Genomic DNA, 19,172 nt, shown 5'->3' with positions numbered 1-19,172 from the left:
GTGAGGGGTATTTAAAACAACACTGTGTGCTCCCCACCATTGTAGGGATCACCACCACTACCAGAGTGGATTCCTTTTTGTTTAAATAAATTGCTAGGCGAGACAGAATCCACTTCTTCCTCTCCCTCCCTCCTCCTGTTAGTTTCTTACTTACCCCAACAATACATAGTCTATGTCACTGCCCCCCTCATCGCACGTTGCAGTTTGATTCATGGCTGGTGGCAGCACATTGCTGACTCAGAGGTCTACTTCTGGTGGGTGCAATGCCCCCCAGCTTTCCTCTGCAGATGCCAACCATGCCAGTACTTGGTAGGGCCGTGTTGTGTCAGTGTGCACCGATTCATGATGTTCAAGAAATATGGCAGGCTCAGCTGCGACATGCACCGGGTAGCACGCGGCCGCAGTCTAGGAGAGGAATTGACTCGCGCGGCTGCATTCATTACTCGGCTGCACTAGACTGCAGTGCGGGGCATCCAGACTGCCGAGGCACATGGCGCCACTCCGTGGAGGCCGCGGTCCCGGGAGTTGGAGGTGGTGAACGACGGTCGGTCTCTGACTCGTTACACCGCTGGGCCCAGGCCTAGCCACAAGGCACAATGCAGTGTGAGCTGCAGTGGCGGGCTAATGGCTACAGTTGTTTAAGTTGAATCAGGCTACCACACTAAAATGTACCTCAACCGCCCGCTCGTGCTGCGGGAAACCGGGCCCGTGACCTATAGGTGTTTGTGTGTCACTGGTCTGGCTGTTTTGGCAGTTGCGATTGGGCAACTGATCACAATTGACTTGTGACATCCTGAGTCAATCTGAACGTGCCGCGCCGGGATGTTGTTGGGCGTAACATTGTAGCCAGCCAAGCTAAAAGCGAGATGAGCCAGCCCCCAAGCTTAGCTTGCTGGAAGCAGCGCAGACGCACGCTGCCAGCTAAGAGCTTTGCTCAGTGTGGTGCTATTTAGCAGTGCTACAGCCGCTTGCTGAGGAGGCGCTATAAATGCATGACAATGCATTTCAGTACTGTGATGCGGACCACCACACTGAAATGAGTTAGTCTAACGCCTGATGAGTGATACTTGACAAGACTGCTGTGGGCTGGTGCAAGTGGAGTAATGAAACCTGAGGGGGGCCCCCTGCAAATTACATGGAGAGGGGACCCCCCACGCAACAGAACCAGTCTGGTGCTCTCAGGCCAGTGGCTGGCCACCCATGCAGAGTGCCAGAGGGCCTCCCCCGGAACTTGGGCCCCCTTGCACTGTGGTGGCTATTGTTACGCCACAGGCTGGAGCCATTGGTGACCAGTTTTCAAAGGCAGAGGGGGAGCCTCTGCCACCTTCTCCTGCTCCCCCGGGTTAATTATAGCTGCACACAGGGGCTTTAGGAGAAATGGAAGACACAAGAGAAGTGAAAGACAGAAGAAGAGAGAGAGGACAATGGAGAAAGGGGTGGGGCAGATGTTTGAAGATTTTTGCCAGGGTTGGTTTTGGTTCCCACTCCGACTATGATCACAAGTTCTTTCAGCAAATACTTGGTGTGCTGCAGATAATATAACAGTCTTCTTCACAGTAGTAAATTAGAAAAAACATCTGAAGGGGCGCGGGTAGGGTTGTCACTTGGCTGTTTTTATACTGAAATACTAAGGATTTTAATGTCTCAGCCAGTATTAGGAAAATCACCTAAAACCGTGTTGGAAATGGCATTCCCCCAGATTATTTGCCGTGTGTAGCATTTGGACTCTGTGCGCTTTTTTTGCTTGACCTTTTGTGAAACTTAACACTATATTACTGGCGACTGGAAAGGATTAGGTGTCTATATTGCGGTAGAATCCCCTCCTTTGGAATTTGGTAAGATTGTGCTATATGGCCATGACTGTGATAATTGGTTCATTGCAATGGAGCAAAAGACACACAATTGATGGACGGAATGCCGAACAAATCAAAACATTCACCCCAGTCAAGAGAACTGGGTTAAATCCATCAATCTTTTGCTCACTACTCCACCCCAGTTTGGTTCCAGCCATATGCAAATCAGTCTTGACCCTGTGCATCATGGGAACAGTCCAGACCAAACTGCCAAGCCCTTGCTCACTGTGCCACTGATTTCAAGCTAGCCTGGCTGATGAAGGGTGACATACCCTGAAAGGGGTCCCAGGATGCTTGTTTCTGGTTCATGGAGGACCTGGCTTGGCAGTTCGGTCTGGACTGTTCCCATGAGGCACAGGGTCAAGACTGATTTACATATGGCTGGGTCTAAACTGGGGTGGCACAGTGAGCAAAAGAACAATGGATTTAACCCAGATCTCTTGAATGGGGGTGAATGTATGATTCATTCAGCATTCCGTCCATCATTTGTTTGCTGTAATACTCTTCGCCCTAAGTGGGATGGGTATGCCCAGACGTGGGTCTCTTGCTCACTGTGCCACTGGATTCAAGCTAGCCTGGCTGAAGAAGGGTGACATACTCTGAACCCGGTCCCAGGATGCTGGTTTCCGGTCCAAGTAGGACCTGGCTTGGGAGTTAGGTCTGGACTGTTCCCATGAGGCACAGTGTCAAGACTGATTTGGATATGGCTGGGTCTAAACTGGGGTGGCATGGTGAGCAAAAGAACGATGCATTTAACCCAGATCTCTTAACTGGGGGTGAATGTATGATTAGTTAAGCATTCCGTCCATCATTTGTTTACATAGTTCTCGTTATTAAAGATGGCAAGCTGCTTGCATTTAAAAATGTATACAATAAACTTTGCTTAAGTAGTGCAGAACCTGGGACATAGTACCCTTCTGCCTCATACGCCACCCCCTCCTTGAGATGGCCCTGCGGCATGAAGGGTCGGCACTGTACCACAAAATGTCCATGTTGAGGCAGGCTGGTCATTAGCCTTATTGGGCTAATGTCCAGTCATTTTGAAGGCTTTAAGGACATCACTACAGTGTTAGTGGTAGTCCGTGCAAGTGTTTACACTTCTTTGTGTCCCCATTCCTATTGGAAAGCGTGTTTTTTAAAGTGGTGTTGTGCAGGACACCTTCTGCACTGCAGTTTCTTGGTCAAAGTCACGTCATAAACTGATGCGGACACCTCACAGGCAAGTCTGCACAGAGCAAGCTCCTAGCGTGCAGAGCTGCGCGAGGGGTATCCTCCATGGACCACGCGAGTATCTCATTCTGCTTCTGTTTCCATAGTATAAATTATATATGAGGAATAGCTGTGGGGTCTGCAAGGGGTATGGAACACGCTTTATAAGGAAAATACTACTTACCAGTATGCATCTGTTCTTGGCATGTAGAGCTGCAGATTCACACACTATGCATAGAAAGCTGTGGGGTCTTTAGGGTCCGCAAGGGGTATGGAACGCACTTTATAAATACCAATACAATGGGCACTTCAAGAAACAGCTTTCAGGATATAATATGCTTGAGGGCTTCACACCATATATAAAGCACTGACAGCTCTTCGTTAGAGCACCCTGAAAACCCCAAGGTGCAAAGTTTACACGTTATAAAAAAATCTACATAAATAGGGCCAGTATATAGAAACCTAGTCGAGATGCTTTCATGCACGCATTGCATTTTAGAGGAAAGACACAATTCCTATGGTACATGCATCGGTCTCAAAGTGCACACCAATGGGCCGCAGCAGGGCATCAGATGGTGGATGCAGAAGGAGGAAGGAGCATTGTTCCCATGTACAGTCATCGATCTAAAATCACAGCTAAAGGTGCCAGTGTTTTTATAGACTCTGATCTTATTGAGAAATTTAAAAAAACTACATCAGAAATACTGGCGTAAACCAACCCCACTAGCCACGGACCACCTACAAGTCTATGTCAAAAGCTGCACCGCCCCAGATCACTGGTAAAAGTTAGGTAACTTCTTGTAACCATGATGCAGTTAATGCAGCACAACCACCAGTCTTGTTGGCATCTCTTTCCCACAGACACAGCAGACATCCCCCGTGACCACTGCAAACAAGCCACAAATAGATACATACTATATCCTGGTTTTAAGCTTCCGACTCGCCTACTTGTTAATGAGCTGAACCCTCTGCCTGGTGCTTCCAACAACATCTGACTAAAGATGCCAGAATCACCTCCCCAATTCTACCCAAACCAAAACCTGCACTGGTGACCTCCACTAAGTCTTACCCCTGGACAGAGCAGATGAGGTCCATCGAGCGCCGCCCATGGCACATCAGCGGAGTAGGATTCACACTCAAGTAGTACGAGAGAACTCCATCGACAGTAAATATCTATTTTGTAAGTGTCTTTGGAAATCAACAATACCAATAAACTAGCAGCGAAACACTCTACGCATCAGAAACAAAGTCTTGCGTTGTAGTACAGGAAACAAACTCGAAGGTGTTAGACAGGACGGGGTGGGTGTGATTGTTGAGGGAATCCAGTGTGGGCTCGGGAAGCCAAGAAAAAATCAGATGATGGCTAAAGGGGCTGCAGTGGCCACCAGGCATCTAGGCGCTATTGATGCAGAGCAGACTGTGGTGGAGATCTGGTACCGTGGGGACAGGGCATCCTGAACACAAGCCCCCCGAAGGATCAGTAGATTCAAAATATTCATGGCCTAAGCATCCTTCTTGTGGTAACGATCACCCCCTTTTTATGGCTGTTTTTCAAGAGTGAAAGCAACTCTGAAAATATCATAGGGATCCCTTCAATGAGTCCTTGCTGAGGCGCAAACCGCTTCAGACACCTATGGTAAAGGGGTCTTAAATGTCTTGCTTTGAAGTCATCAGATGTCCTATGCCTCGTGTTTCTCCCTTGTTTGAGCTCTGATCAGGGATCCTGCTCCTGAGCACACATGGTGGTGGGGTATGACTGTCTGACCATCCCAGTTCACCCCGCGCACTGTAGAGATGTTGTGAGTGTGTGACAGTATATATGTGACTATTGGAGCCCAGGAAACCCTTGAAATTGAAATAAGAAGCATGTTAATAAGGCTACACTGAAATGCGTTAGTCTAACGCCTGATGCGTGGCACTTGGCAGGGCTGACTTGGTATTCATGAAGTTAATTGCCTTTAAGATGCATTATTTAATCATTACATGATGAGGATTAGGGCTAACCGGACAAAAGCCAGCAGAGCTGTGAATAAACAAGTTCATCTACTACATACTTTTGGTTTCCCGCCTACCATCAGTGGTGAAAGTATGTCCCAACAATGAACAAAACAAGTGGTGTAGTTCTAGTCGCCGTAAGAGAGCCTGTCAAACAAAAACAACAAAACAACATCCCAACCCATGAAGCATGCGCCCTCCCGTCCTGTTAGTAAAATGAATCTCCACCGACCCGGGTTATTGACGTCGTTCTTACTATCGATCTCCGCTGCTTCTTCGGCTTCCCCACGTCATACTCATCGTCATCCAAGTCCTAAGGAAAGAGAAGAAAATTAGAGTGGGAAACAATGGTTCTCACTTGCCTTAGGTTAAAGACAAGGTGGAAATGTGGCAGACTTCACTCATTTGTGCAAGAACAGGAAACAAACCCGCGTTCCCTGGTTTCACTGGTAAAGCCTGGTTTCAAGAGCCTGGTACAGAAGCATCTTGGGCTGAAAATGGGGCAGTCATGTGGGAGGTATAAATGAAGGATCTTAACCTAAAAAACGTTGCTGTTTGCCAGCACATGATAAATTTATTCAGAAGTTTATATAATGAGCTATTCTGATAATTTCCACTTTAATTTATTTTAAAGTTTTAAGACAATCTGAGCACTGAAAAAGATAAGCACAAGTAACACTGAACATAAAAGATAGAGAGCATAAATGAGTATAAATGCAAAAAAAAAGATGCTACAAATTGGAAAAAATGGAACTACTGACTTTCAGCTGTGTAATTGGGGTGTTAGGCGGTTTATGCAACAACAAAAAACAAGCATTGGCATAGCCAATAGGTCTCGCTTTTGGGACCTTATAAGTGTTTAGCCATGCAACAGTTGGTGTTGTTGCACTAAGGATATTGTCCTGCATACCTAAATACTTATAAGGTCCCAAAAGTGAGACCTATTGGCTATTCCAATGCTGGTTTAATTAGACAGGATATTTAAGAGAAATTGTATGCCCTGTAAGCATATAGCTAGCGAAAAATATGACAAAGGTGCCTTTTACATGACATTTTTTTAACGGTTTCTGAAAACGTAAAATAGCGCTGATCAAACCTCTTGTGACATTACATTGGCCAAAAGGGTCGTTATTTATGCTTTTGTTTCGTAATCCAGCACCTTTGGGTTACACATTTGAGTACATATTCATGTTTTCCCTGTTGAAAGAGGCTGTTGGTGGCAGATCAGACAAGCATAACACTGAATCCAAACAACACACTACAAAACAGGGTAAAATATCACCAGTTGGGCTCCTATGCACTGAGGAATAATGCGGCGTGCAACCCCGGGTGGCTCGCGGCTCCTGATTGGCTTCCGTGAGTTCATTAAGTGGTTGACTAGCAGTAAGCGACGCTCCGTCTGCCGCACCTAAGGCAGTCGCGAGACAGGCACAGGCCGGCAGTCAAAAAATGGTTTCTGCGCGATAGCGACGCCTGAGCTGGCTCAATTTCCAGGTAAAATTGGCTTCTTTCATTGCAGTGTGAGATTCACAGCTGGTACATTAACACAAAGAAAGAGGAGCAGAACTTGTATTTTCTGAATGACAGGCCAGAGATGCCAGGTGGCCGACCTACACAAGCATTGGCCGCGTGGCCGTGAAAGTGAAAGTGGCATCCACTGACAGCAAAAGATTGCTGGAACCTGAGAGGCCCAGCCGGACAGGGTTCCCGGAATAAACCAGCCTGGGAGTTGTGTGCGCGCATGCGCTAAAAGAAACTTTTTTTTAAAAGCACGCTATGGCCTGCTGCAGCATAGAGAGGTGGGGGGGATTGAAGCGTGGAGAGAAGCACGCAAGGCCTAATAAGCCTTGACAGAAATCCACATGGCGGCTGCGCACGTGCACGCAAGCTTGAGGCCAGCAAAAGCCTCTGGTAGCCCTTTCAAAAGCCACTCACTAAATTTCTCGCAGAGCAGCGCATGCACTGGATCAGCGAGACCTAAAAGTACTCACTAGGTAATGTATCTGAACCACATTCTTATAAACGTAAGCAGATTAAGAAATTGAAATATAGAGTGCGTTCACACTTTTTTTGTGGTTTGTTCTGAAACACTGCACTGTTGGCAAGAAAATGTTCCTTTCCTGCTCCCGCTTTCCCTTTGTTGAACATGTTTCATATTGTTTCAACATACAAACTTTAAGAGCAGTCAAATGCACGAGTGGCACTGATTTGTTTATTATTGTGTTATTTGACTTCTGAATACCTGCTTGGCAAATTTATATTTTACCTAAATAATGTTTGTTGGAGTAATGCTTTACTTCAATACAATCTTTGTGTAAATCGCACTAAATAAAGAAATTAAAAATGATACACAACCACCTGGTCTTAGAAATGTAAAACAATATCAGGTTAAATTGTCTCCTTAACAAAAGCTCCTAGAGACAGACTATGGGGTGGTTTACACAGTTCCAAGTGTGCTGTATTTTACCCCAGACTGAGAGAGTTTTATCCCAGAGCAGTGCGTCAAGAATTTTGAAAACTAGGTAGGACTCAGCAGTGTGTTTCAGCAGTTTTCTGCATGAATGGGGTTAAAGTATTCACCTGGAGCACAGGAGATTGTTATGAGAGCTGAATATTAAATATTAATTTTTACCCACAAAGTTGGGCAAAGTTTTACAACTACACAGAGTTTGCAAAGTTTGTCAACTTTGCAAAAATCTACATGCATGGAAACTTTCTAACATAAACGTTTTCCTGTCAAACGTTTACTTGTAGGAATGTGTTGCCACAATATGAGAGTTTGTCTGGGTTGTTTTTGCCCCCAAACAAATAGCTTTATGGGAATTTTATCCCAGGTTTCTTTTTAGGTCTCACCTAGGCAGCACTAGCGGCGGTCTCCTCGAGGCATGCTGTATTCAGGATATGGGCATTAAGCTCTACCTATCTTTACAATTGGCTCCTCTTCCTGTCCTTTGTAAATGATTGCTGTTGATTTGTCAATAGACTTAGTAGTCCCTCTTTAGTACCTCCCTCTCTCCTGTTACCTCTCATAAGGACAGCCCCTCTTACATGTGTCCTTACTCTCTAGCTTTCGTTAGCAGTTAAGGAGAACCATTTACTTAATGTCTTGTAGAAGCAGGCACAATATGCTGGGCAAGTGCAAAGCAATGGCAGTCGCTTCTTTTATATCCAGTCCGACCCAACACTGCCTCTTTAAAGCAATGCTTTCGCGTGGCATTCACCCCCTCCCCCTTGGATTTGAAATAATATTTTTTTTTCTAAGCAGCTCAGCATCCAGCACTTCAGAAACGGCAGCCGCACACACCATTTGTGGGATGCTGCTTGAACAATGGCAGCAGATTCTTGTCTTTATTTTCAGCGAGCCATGCGTGCTTTCAGTTTCACAATGGCGGGCGGCAACGCTTCCTCATTCCTCCTCCCACAGCCATTTGTTGCTCTGCCCGACCTCTTTCTTTCCTCGATGCGGGTCTCATCTCTGGCAGACCTCAAAGCCCCATAAGACCATAGAAACACCACACCGACTCCATTCTACAAACTTCTCCCTAATCATCCACAGACAATTACATTTGTATTTCTTCCGCCCTCCGTTCCTTATTATCCCTTTATTAACCCTTTTAATCAACACATTGGATGACCTTTGGCTGTTATACTGCAATTTGTGTGAGTTCATGATTAAGGATGCTACAGCTCATCTATATTTAAACGTGTCTCGTCATTCAAGAGACTTTTTTTGCATGCAAATGCTTTTTTCCATTTAATAGTATGAAAATCTGTTATAAGAATGAGCCACCGCCTCTCTAGTGCAGGTAATCCAGTTATAGGGTCAAGATCGCTGAAGTTTGCTCTCTTCGGAACGGTCTTTATTCCTAGTGGTCTACTGCAAACCTAGTCGAGATACACAGACACTTCCGCAGAGAGCAAACAAGTGCACAGAAAATCCTCCAGGCGGTTGCAAATGTGCGACTCAATAAGTTTACAATATAATTATTTTGATGGATTACTACATATTAACCTTACAGAATGCTGCGGCCTGTCATTTGACCTCATGGTAGGCCATAGTATCATCCATTTGAGATGTTTTAGGGTGGTAGAGGTCCTAATCAGGGTCACCCCAGGAATCACTGGTGGGACTGAAGTCAAAGAATTGATCATAAAGGTCAAAGGAACCACAAAGACTGCCAGAGTGGGAAAGGTTTGAGGAGACCCCTCGGTTGACTCTGGCGAAGGCAGAGGGGACAGTATGCATGAGCAAGGTGCTACTGCAGGTGCAATTGGTGGTGAAGGCAGGGATGTAGGTGGAGGATGTGGAAGAGGGTTGATGTGCCTGTCTTTTGTGCCGGCTCAGCGGAGGGGGGCTTTGAAGAAGGCCCACCGTCGAAGGTGAGTCTCCTCTTGCTGAGAAGGGTCTCTGATGGCTTCTGCAGGGATGGCTTTGCCGATATCTTGCTGGTGACTTCAACCTGGCGTCAAGCTAATTCTGGAGCATCTCTAGGAAAGGGCCCTCTGATTCTTTGGATTCAGATGCTGACAAGGTTTTTGGAATCAACAGGAGCTTTGGTATTGGCTTTTCTCATGTCTTCGGCACTGTCCTGGTGGTGCAAGAGGTGACACTCAGGACCCTTTGCATGTGTAGGGCTCTAGGACTAGTGCCGGTCGAACCCCTTGGATGGAGCCATGGTCAAATCTGAAGTCTTGCCGCCAAGAGCCCGAAGGCTGTGGAGGCACTAAAGGGGGCGTCTTTTTTGTGTCCATGCTTGGAGTTCTACATTAGTGTGGGAACAGTTGTGGCTGTAGGCATGGGTCTCGGGCCAGACGGTGTACTTATGGGCCTGAGCGTGCTGAAAATGGGGCAGTCATGTGGGAGGTATAAATGAAGGATCTTAACCTAAAAAACGTTGCTGTTTGCCAGCACATGATAAATGTATTCAGAAGTTTATATACTAGGGTGATCTTGGTGACCTGTACTGCCTCATGGTCTGATGGACTTGAATCTTCTACGATGGGCTGCTATATGGTACAGAAATTCCCTTGCCCAGCCAGGCAGGGAATGTTTATTCAAAAATAAGTTGTCTCGATGCATAAGTAAAGCAGGTAACCAAAGACATGAAGGTTACTGTAGGGCACAGTCCTGTGCCGTACGTGAGAAAGGAAATTAAGAGGACAGTGAGTGCAAACAATATCAGGCAAACAAAAGTGAGCTAACAGGCCACTCATACAAATTCAAATAAACAGTGTGTCCTGGAGTGAAGCATCCATACATTAATAAAACAAATTCTAAGTATGGGACACTCTAAATGCAGTCGACGGGCGTTTCGATCCCTAGCTCAATTTATAGGGGGATCATCTTCAGGACTTTTGAAATAAAGACTTTTGCCTGAATTTAACCTTTTGACATAAAACCGCTGTGGATGAGCCGATGGATCGCGATCCTGCTCACACTCGCGATCCATCGGCTCATCCACAGCCATCGTCACCTAGAGCGGACCTTCACATCCCTGGCCGCCTCGGAAGCAAGCAGCTCGAACGTCCCAACCGCAATTTGAACAGCACCTACTACAGCTAAACTAGGAGCCCTCACTTGAAACGGAGACCGGCATTGACCGAATGGACAGACTTGAGACAACCAAACAGTTCTCAACCCAGACCGGTTGTTAGAAGTATAATCACAATTCTCAAAAGAGCATGAAATTGGGACAATTATTTTTATCTTACAAGGAATATATTCTAAGTCTGACCAGAATTGTTAAAGCATTGTGATACCTGAAACACATCCCTGCTGCATAACCTCGAAGTTGGGCTCAGAATTCTATTTCTGAAATGGATGTCGGGCCATTACTATTACCCTAACCAGCGAAGACATCTAACAGGATTAAAACCCCACTAATAGACAAAAGTCTGGCGGTTTTATGTCAAAAGGTTAAATTCAGGCAAAAGTCTTTATTTCAAAAGTCCTGAAGATGATCCCCCTATAAATTGAGCTAGGGATCGAAACGCCCGTCGACTGCATTTAGAGTGTCCCATACTTAGAATTTGTTTTATTAATGTATGGATGCTTCACTCCAGGACACACTGTTTATTTGAATTTGTATGAGTGGCCTGTTAGCTCACTTTTGTTTGCCTGATATTGTTTGCACTCACTGTCCTCTTAATTTCCTTTCTCACGTACGGCACAGGACTGTGCCCTACAGTAACCTTCATGTCTTTGGTTACCTGCTTTACTTATGCATCGAGACAACTTATTTTTGAATAAACATTCCCTGCCCGGCTGGGCAAGGGAATTTCTGTACCATATAGCAGCCCATCGTGGTCTATATATTATCCTTAAATCTATCTGTTTATGCTGAGGACCACTTGTTTCCCTCAATATACTTGATACCCAAGGTCCCTGGCCATTCATTGGGTTCCCCTTGTTCCCCCCAAAAAAGGACCTGAATCTTCTAACTTACTGGCAGTCGCCTCCCCTGTAAGGATTCCTGATGGGCCAGCCTCTTCGCCCTCCTCAGCGCCAAAGGTATCTTCCTCCCCAAAGAGAGCTGAAATATCGGAGGATGCCTGTTGGTGCACCTTGAGATAAACTAAATGCCTTTTCCTTTAATACTCAAAAAGTTTGCTTCAAATGGCAAGTGAGGCAGAACTCCACAACCTGGGTCCCAAGTACCTCAACGACCGCCTGACCTTCGCCACGCCCTCGCCACCGTACCACGCATCCGCAAAGCCACCGCCGGAGGAAGATCCTTCTCCTACCTGGCAGCCAAGACTTGGAACTCCCTCCCCACCCACCTACGGCGAACCCAAGACCATCTCTCCTTCAGGAAGCAGCTCAAGACCTGGCTGTTCGAGCAGTAACTCACCCCTCTCCCCCAGCGCCTTGAGACCCTCCCGGGTGAGTAGCGCGCTCTACAAATGCCGTGATTGATTGATTGATTGAAGAGGTATCATCTTGACAAGTTGCAGGACCAACCACGGATATTTGGAATTCCACTGGGGGCAACATTAGAAAGGCGATCTATCTGCTCTTTCTGATCTGCACTGTCTGGTACTGAGGACCGAAGAAGAGCATGTGGTCCCAGAAGGGCATGTGGAAGTCTGGTCTATCCAGCGTTGGTCATCAGCACCTTCAGTGGAATGTGAGAAGGAGGCGCAACGAAAGACTAGGACTGGCTGTTCGTACATGCCTGTATCAAAAAATAACCAAGTGGGTCCGAAAAAACGTGGTCAGGACACGACAAACTCTGAGCCCTGTTGGTGAACGTCCTAATCCGAAGGCAGAAAAAAATACAATCTAACATGGAGTCTGTGCCCATGTACATTCCCTCATAGGGAGGAGTCACAACACAACAATCAATCAATCAAGCATTTGTAAAGCGCACACTGTCACCCTTGGGGGTATCTGGGCGCTGTGCCAGTGTCCAAGAGCCAGGTCTTGAGTGCCTTTCTGAAGTCTGTCAGTGAGGGGGCCATAAGGAGCTGGAAGACAAGGTTGTTCCAGGTCTTGGCAGTGATGTGGGAAAAGGAGTAGCCACCTATGCGGCTGCAATGGAAGCGGGGGTTTGTGCAATGGTGAATAAGGAGGAGCGCAGGAGTCTGGAGGGTTGTTGGAAGATCAGCCAATGGTTGCTGTAGGCAGGTCCTAGGTTGTGAAAGGCTTTGTAGGTGTGTGTGAGGATCTTGAACTGGCATCTCTTCTGGATGGTGAGCCAGTGGTGGTCTCTACCGTGGGGGGCAATATGGTTTAATTTGAGGAGGTACAGGATGAGTCTGGCTGCGGCGTTCTGTATGGTCTGGAGTATTCTAAGGAGCTGGGTGCGGATACCAGCGTAAGGTAGAGAGTCACATCTTGGGACTAGAAAGACTCCTACGAGGAAAAACAAGTTGCAAATGTCCGATCCCAACAATCGATGGCAGTAGTATGCAGAGCGCGTTTATCCACAGCCATACACGCTGGAAACCAGCTGACAGTCGGGCTCTCTCGTTTCTGGGGTGTACAAATAATTCCTGCAACAAGACACGAGTACAGTTCATCACTCTGGGGGAGAGAATGAGTGACGTAGGCAGCATCTAACATCTCGTCTGATGAGAATTTTAAAATTCCCCACTAGGGATGCGTCTGCAAATAATCTATAATACACAGGATTCTGCAATCCCTGCATAAAAACGCCTCTCTAATTTTTTTTATAATAGGAGACTTCTGACCATGCAGTTGCCTATTAGAAAGAAATGTAATAGGCAAAGAAATGATATAGTCACCCACCTGTATGAACTTGTTACAGTTGGGTTCAGAGGTCACAATGCCTGCTGCAAGAGCCAGCAGCCATACGAACAAGCATTGGAAATGCAATAGGTCTCGCACCATTAGAGTTAGTGCTTTTAGAATTGTTTATGGGTTTTTTTTGTAAATGTTTAGCATTTTTGTTTCCTGTAGCCAATGCTAAAGTATTACAAATAAAAAAAGCCATAAACATTTCTAAAAGCTCTAACTGAAATGGTCTGAGAACTATTGCACTGTGTGAGGGTGAGGGTGAGTGTGAGTGAGGGTGAGTGAGGGTGAGTGAGGGTGAGTGAGGGTGAGTGAGGGTGAGTGAGGGTGAGTGAGGGTGAGGGTGAGTGAGGGTGAGGGGTTGAGGGTGAGGTGTTGAGGATGAGTGAGGATGAGTGAGGGTGAGTGAGGGGTTGAGGGTGAGTGAGGGGTTGAGGGTGAGTGAGGGGTTGAGGGTGAGTGAGGGGTTGAGGGTGAGTGAGGAGGAGTGAGGGTGAGTGAGGGGTTGAGGGTGAGGTGTTGAGGGTGAGTGAGGGGTTGAGGTTGAGTGAGGGTGAGGGTGAGTGAGGGTTGAGGGTGAGGGGTTGAGGGTGAGTGAGGGTGAGGGGTTGAGGGTGAGTGAGGGTGAGTGAGGGTGAGGGGTTGAGGGTGAGTGAGGGTGAGGGGTTGAGGGTGAGTGAGGGTGAGTGAGGGTGAGGGGTTGAGGGTGAGTGAGTGAGGGTGAGGGGTTGAGGGTGGTGAGGGTGAGTGAGGGTGAGGTGTTGAGGGTGAGTGAGGGTGAGTGGTTGAGGGTGAGTGAGGGGCACAAGGCCTAGTATTACCAACCCAAGATCCCTTCATTACTGAACCCTCCCTGGAAGACTTACATATTACTCATCACAAAAGCTGATATTGCAACTTTTTGGTTGTGGGGGAAACAATATGGCAAAGGCGTTCACCCACACGTGGGTGGGTTAACTTCAGGCTAACTGGGTGTTTAGTACAGTGTTAAATTTTAAAAGCTGAAAAACCACCCTAATGACAACGTTAGAGCCACCAGGAATACAAGACCTTCCATAGTACATCAACATGCAATGCCCACTAGTTTATAAGGGGGGTGCTGCCCCAAATAATTATGGAGCTGTAGCACCTTTAAAACACAGTGGAGTGGGTTTAAAAGCCAACATCAGTAATAGCAACTTGTAATTGTGGATAAAGATCATTATGGTGTCCACAAAGGTTGGAAGACAACATTTGGGGTCAATCTTCCGTTGTATGGTGTTTTGTATTTCAGGAGTTAAGAACGCCTTATAACTCCACTTGCAGGGCTAAAATAAAAATAAAAATTAATTTTAAAAAAAACAACAAAAAAAAAACCACACCCCACAACCCAAAACCTTTACTTCTTGTTATTAAGGAAGGAATAAAAAGAGCAAGCTCGACGTGCAAGGCCTCCTAAATACCCCCTATAGTTCATCCTGTGAAAGAGTACACAGATGTGATGTGCGCACGGGAAGCCCACAATGGCAGCAATTTGTTTGGGATGGCTAGTTGGCCACAGAAGCCTTCCTTTAAGTCCACTTGGTGGGAAACACTAATGGAGGGTAATGTTTCTATTGTTGCCAAGAGGGTGACCTCATCCTTTGCCTCGTTTCCAAACCCCTAAGACAGTGTGTTTACAGGCTAGTATCCTCGTTAGGACAGACGTTTACCACTAGCATCGCAGCTCTTGGATGCCATTGTGATTCAACTGAAATGACAAAGTACGACCTAGAACTTCTGACTCTCCTAAAAGGAGTTTGGGCAAGCAGTAAGAGGTGGTTATCGGTTTGGAATAAAACAATTGTCTACTCAGAGCACTTGCCTATAAAAGTAAATAGATCTTTATTCATAAACAGGAAGAGCACGGTGATATAACTGAAATACAGATCATCAAGTTGTCCTATCACATTACAGGGTTTAAAGATAAAACCGCAAACATTATTCTAGTGCCTAAGCACTGTAACTTTGAGGCACTAGATTTAAGTAGTGATATGGCTGAAACACGTGATGTTCTTGGTAGTTGAGTTTACTGCCCCATCTGGTGACCTCTGAGGCTACGACAGGACATGCCAATTCCACTCTGGTTAATAATCTATCCGGGATGATATGACCCGCTTGCTCTTTGCTGTAGTTTCCTCTGCTGCTTGGTGGTTTAATGAGAGTAGTTTTTTGGCGCCGAGTGAGCAGATGACTTAAAACCAATAAAATCCCTTGGACCGTACATTAGGGGGAAGGAGGGCAACAATTAATCAACATGTAGACTAGAATATCACATGGCACACATATAAGACAGTTTGTGGCGCCTGGCTGCCAAGGGAGTCAAACATGTGCCAAGTCTCAGGCAGGACTCCAGTTCTGCGGCTCCTGATCTCGTTTCCCAACTAAGCAAGAGATTATTCTGCTACATTCAGGAAAGTTCACTTATATGCGCAAGCGGGTGGTAGCAGAAGGAAACGTAGCAAATGCAAAGAAGTTAAAAAAAAAAAACCTGTCGAACTGTTACAATACATAAAACAAAAATAAATGAAATATGAAAAAGTAAATAGAAGCACAATCAAAGCAAATAGGTTTCCATTTAAAGACCAGACTAAAGCCTTCTGCGGTGCAAATAAAGCATAAATAATTGTTTTCTGTATAAACTGCATTTATGAAGAAAATGCGTGAAGATTACGTAATTACGAGATCTAAAAGTAGTCCAACAAAATCATGGAGAAAGAGGCAGAAAGATCCAGGAAGAGGTAAGAGATAAATCCGCTTTAAGCCACAGACAAAATGTTTTACCTCTGCAGAGACGTCTGGTCCTCGAGGAACGAATGCATGGTGGAGGAGAAATGCGACACGGCGGGCAGGGGAGGGGGCGGAGCGGGGAGAAGGAACAGACGAAGGAACGGCAGATAAGGGGAGGGGGGAGGAGAAATGCGACACGGCGGGAAGGGGAGGGGGCGGAGCGGGTAAAATAAACAACCAAACAAGACGGAGGGAAGGGAGGGGGGAGGAGAAATGCGACACGGCGGGAAGGGGAGGGGGCGGAGCGGAGCGGGTAAAACAAGACGGACGTGCACGCGCTTTTAAGCTCAATGCGCATGCGCATTGAGCTTAAAAGTCACGGGCACTGCAAGGAATCGCCACGATTCCTTGCAGTGGATAAAGAGTGGATAAGCCCCCATAGTCTCACTTGCTCGATGCGCATGCGCATCGACAGGCGAGACCTAAAAATGCACGCTAGGAGACCGAGCATAATTAAAGCAGCTGTTTAAAGAAGGAAAATAAAATGTTGCTTTTTTTTTTTACTTCTGCTCTGTTTTTCTAGCTTCATGGTGACAATCAGAAAGGAGATATTTATAGCAGCATGATTATTTTTTTCACTCCTTAAGTAATTATGGAAGTAAGAATGTCTCTGCATGTTCTGGACTTTGAGTGGCTATACCTTTGTTAAAAAAAACTTTTAAACCGGGTTGATACTAAACATGTCTGGGTTCGGTGCAGCCACAATATAGCTAGATATCTTGTAATGACTGATGTCACCTATATGTATTGAAATGGCTGATAGAACTCTCAAAGCCTGGAGAATCGACTCTGGGGGTTGTAGGCGTGTCCTGCTCATGCAGGGGCACCCTCACACTTATAACCAAGCACCTTGCCCTCAGGACTGAAGACCCTGCCGTAGCGCTGACTTATAGGTTTTAAGTGCAGTGACCTCAGATATAAGTAAACATATATCTGTTGTGAGAGGTGCAAGCACCAACTCACACTGGTTGCAATGGCAGGCCTGTAGTCACACTTTAAGTGGACTCCCAGGGTTGGCCCATGGGAGACCCCTGGTGTACCTATGCCCGGGTACCTTAGTACCATATGCTAGGGACTTACAAGGGTACAACAGTAGCCAATTGTGGATGTGCATAAGTACTTACCATGGTCTATTTAGGGAGAGAGCACAGTGACTGGGGTCCTGATTAGCAGAATCATAACCGGACTAGTTCAGAAACAAACTGACACCAGGCAAAAAGTGGGGGTAACCATGCTAGAAGCATCCTACCTTCCTACAGTATAGCCAGAGGTACTTTATACCTTATATTGTGTACACCTGTCTGATGTCCGATACCCTGCGGGATGTGAGCCTGACTCTAACCAGGCTGACTGTAGATCAAAATGGTGCCCTGGGGCAGGCTCAGGAGAGCAGTAATAAGCGTGGAGGGTCCAGTTTGATATGGAGTCCAGTATCACACTGGGGACGCTATTTCCCCATATATCATTGGACCAATTGACTAGGTTTCCAGTGGGTTTTCCTAATGAATATGGGGATCATCCAATTATAGTTTTCTTCTGATCAGACCTATGAATTTTGTGGACTGCTTTCAGTAACATCTGCTCCAGGAGTATAAAGGATATTAATATACTTGAGCCCTGACGAAGTTTAAAATCATTTTTGGATGAAACGCGTTGGCTGGATGTCCATGCGTATGGGAATTTTATGCATATGAATTAAAGGAAGAATAAAAAATACTTTTAAACGCAGCTGTGAACGTGTGGACTACTACATTTCCGGGTGCACCATTCCACCTCTTTTTAAATCCCGGCCGGATGTGAGCCCGACTCCTAGAGGCTGGCTGTACATCAATATGGTGCTGTGGCGGCAGGCGTGTTTAGCTTGCTCAGGAGGGCAAAGGTCAGCGTGCCTCCGTCCCCCCACCCAACCTGACGCTGCAGCATCAGCACAAAAGGGTGGGATAATGCTCTGCTTAGAAAGGAGGCAGGGGCGTCATCACTTTCCATTGCTTGTCCCAGCACACGAGAAAACACAGTTTATCTCCTATGTGTCCAGGTGTTTCCCACCGGGACGTGCATCGGTACAAACACTGACGTAACAGGGCCCTGGCTGAGGCTAACCCTCTACAGAACGCAATGCTGACGTCAGCACACCCCCAGCTGGGCGGGACTGCTACTGGAGAGACCACCGAAATGTCACTTAACTCAGTGAGTTAAACGGCCCTCGAGGTCACGAGTTTAAATGCCGGCAAGACGAACGAACCCCCCCATTCTTCAGAGGACGGTAAACTGGGCACAACTGCGGCGGGTACTTGTACCAGATTATATACAGTGCTTAGAAAAAGCAAACGTTGCGCTTTATGAAAAAAAAATCATATTGCATTGGAAATAGGGAAATAGTTTATGCGAAATGTTACCATGATTTGCATAAAGAGGTATAAGTATCGACTGTTTTTATTTAAATGAAAATGAACAGCCTCCCGCCCCCTTAAATGAGTTTTGACTGCTATGTGGTTAAGGGAGGTATATGTGGTGTGCCTGCTTGTTCGGACTCTGCAGGAGCGCATAAGACACTAAGGGAGGGGGGCGGCGGGGCGATGCCCAGTAAGGCCAGTTCATTCCAGTGCAGAGCGGACACACAGGGGCGTAACACAGGCCCCTGCAGTGCGGGGGCCCCAAGCTCCAAAGGCCCCCTCGGCACTGCACTCTGGCTAGAGAGCACCTAATTGAGCCTGGAGGGGGGCCCTCTTCGCACCGTGCAGGGAGGCCCCCTCAATTTTCGTTACGCCTGTGCGGACACATCCTTGCGGGGCTCGGACCACCACCAGCGTCGCAATGTCTAGATACTCTTGAGGGCGTATTAGGCACTACAGAGCATTACTAAAATGCATGCTGGGCTCAGCGCTGTCAACAAACATCACCACTCGCCGAGGACAACATGCGGCTTAATCATGGAACAGTGCAAACCTTGACACGTCTCGACTTGCCCCAAAGACAGGGAAGTTGCCTCCAGCAGATTTACAGAGAGGATTAAAGGGAAGAGTTGTTTATTTGCCTCTAGATTTGAACAA

At 46.5% G+C, this 19,172-nt stretch overlaps 1 protein-coding gene across 8 annotated transcripts in view; it reads right to left on the bottom strand.

Moving 5' to 3' along the window:
* Positions 1–19,172, bottom strand: part of PACS2 (phosphofurin acidic cluster sorting protein 2) — a 521,350-nt gene that overhangs the window by 83,664 nt on the left and 418,514 nt on the right. For 4 of the 8 annotated variants that reach the window (XM_086937135.1, XM_086937137.1, XM_086937138.1 and 1 more), the window contains exon 7: positions 5,290–5,370. In XM_086937135.1, the coding sequence (XP_086793261.1) occupies positions 5,290–5,370 (81 nt within the window). The remainder of the gene's footprint in view (positions 1–5,289; positions 5,371–19,172) is intronic. The other 4 variants (XM_086937141.1, XM_086937139.1, XM_086937140.1 and 1 more) reach the window with 1 other exon arrangement.

The sequence above is a fragment of the Lissotriton vulgaris genome, chromosome 9, assembly GCF_964263255.1.
Source record: "Lissotriton vulgaris chromosome 9, aLisVul1.2, whole genome shotgun sequence".
In the NCBI taxonomy this organism is placed as follows: domain Eukaryota; kingdom Metazoa; phylum Chordata; class Amphibia; order Caudata; family Salamandridae; genus Lissotriton; species Lissotriton vulgaris.
The sequence above is the reverse complement of the archived record's forward strand: the minus strand, read 5'-3'. Positions and strand labels throughout refer to the sequence as shown.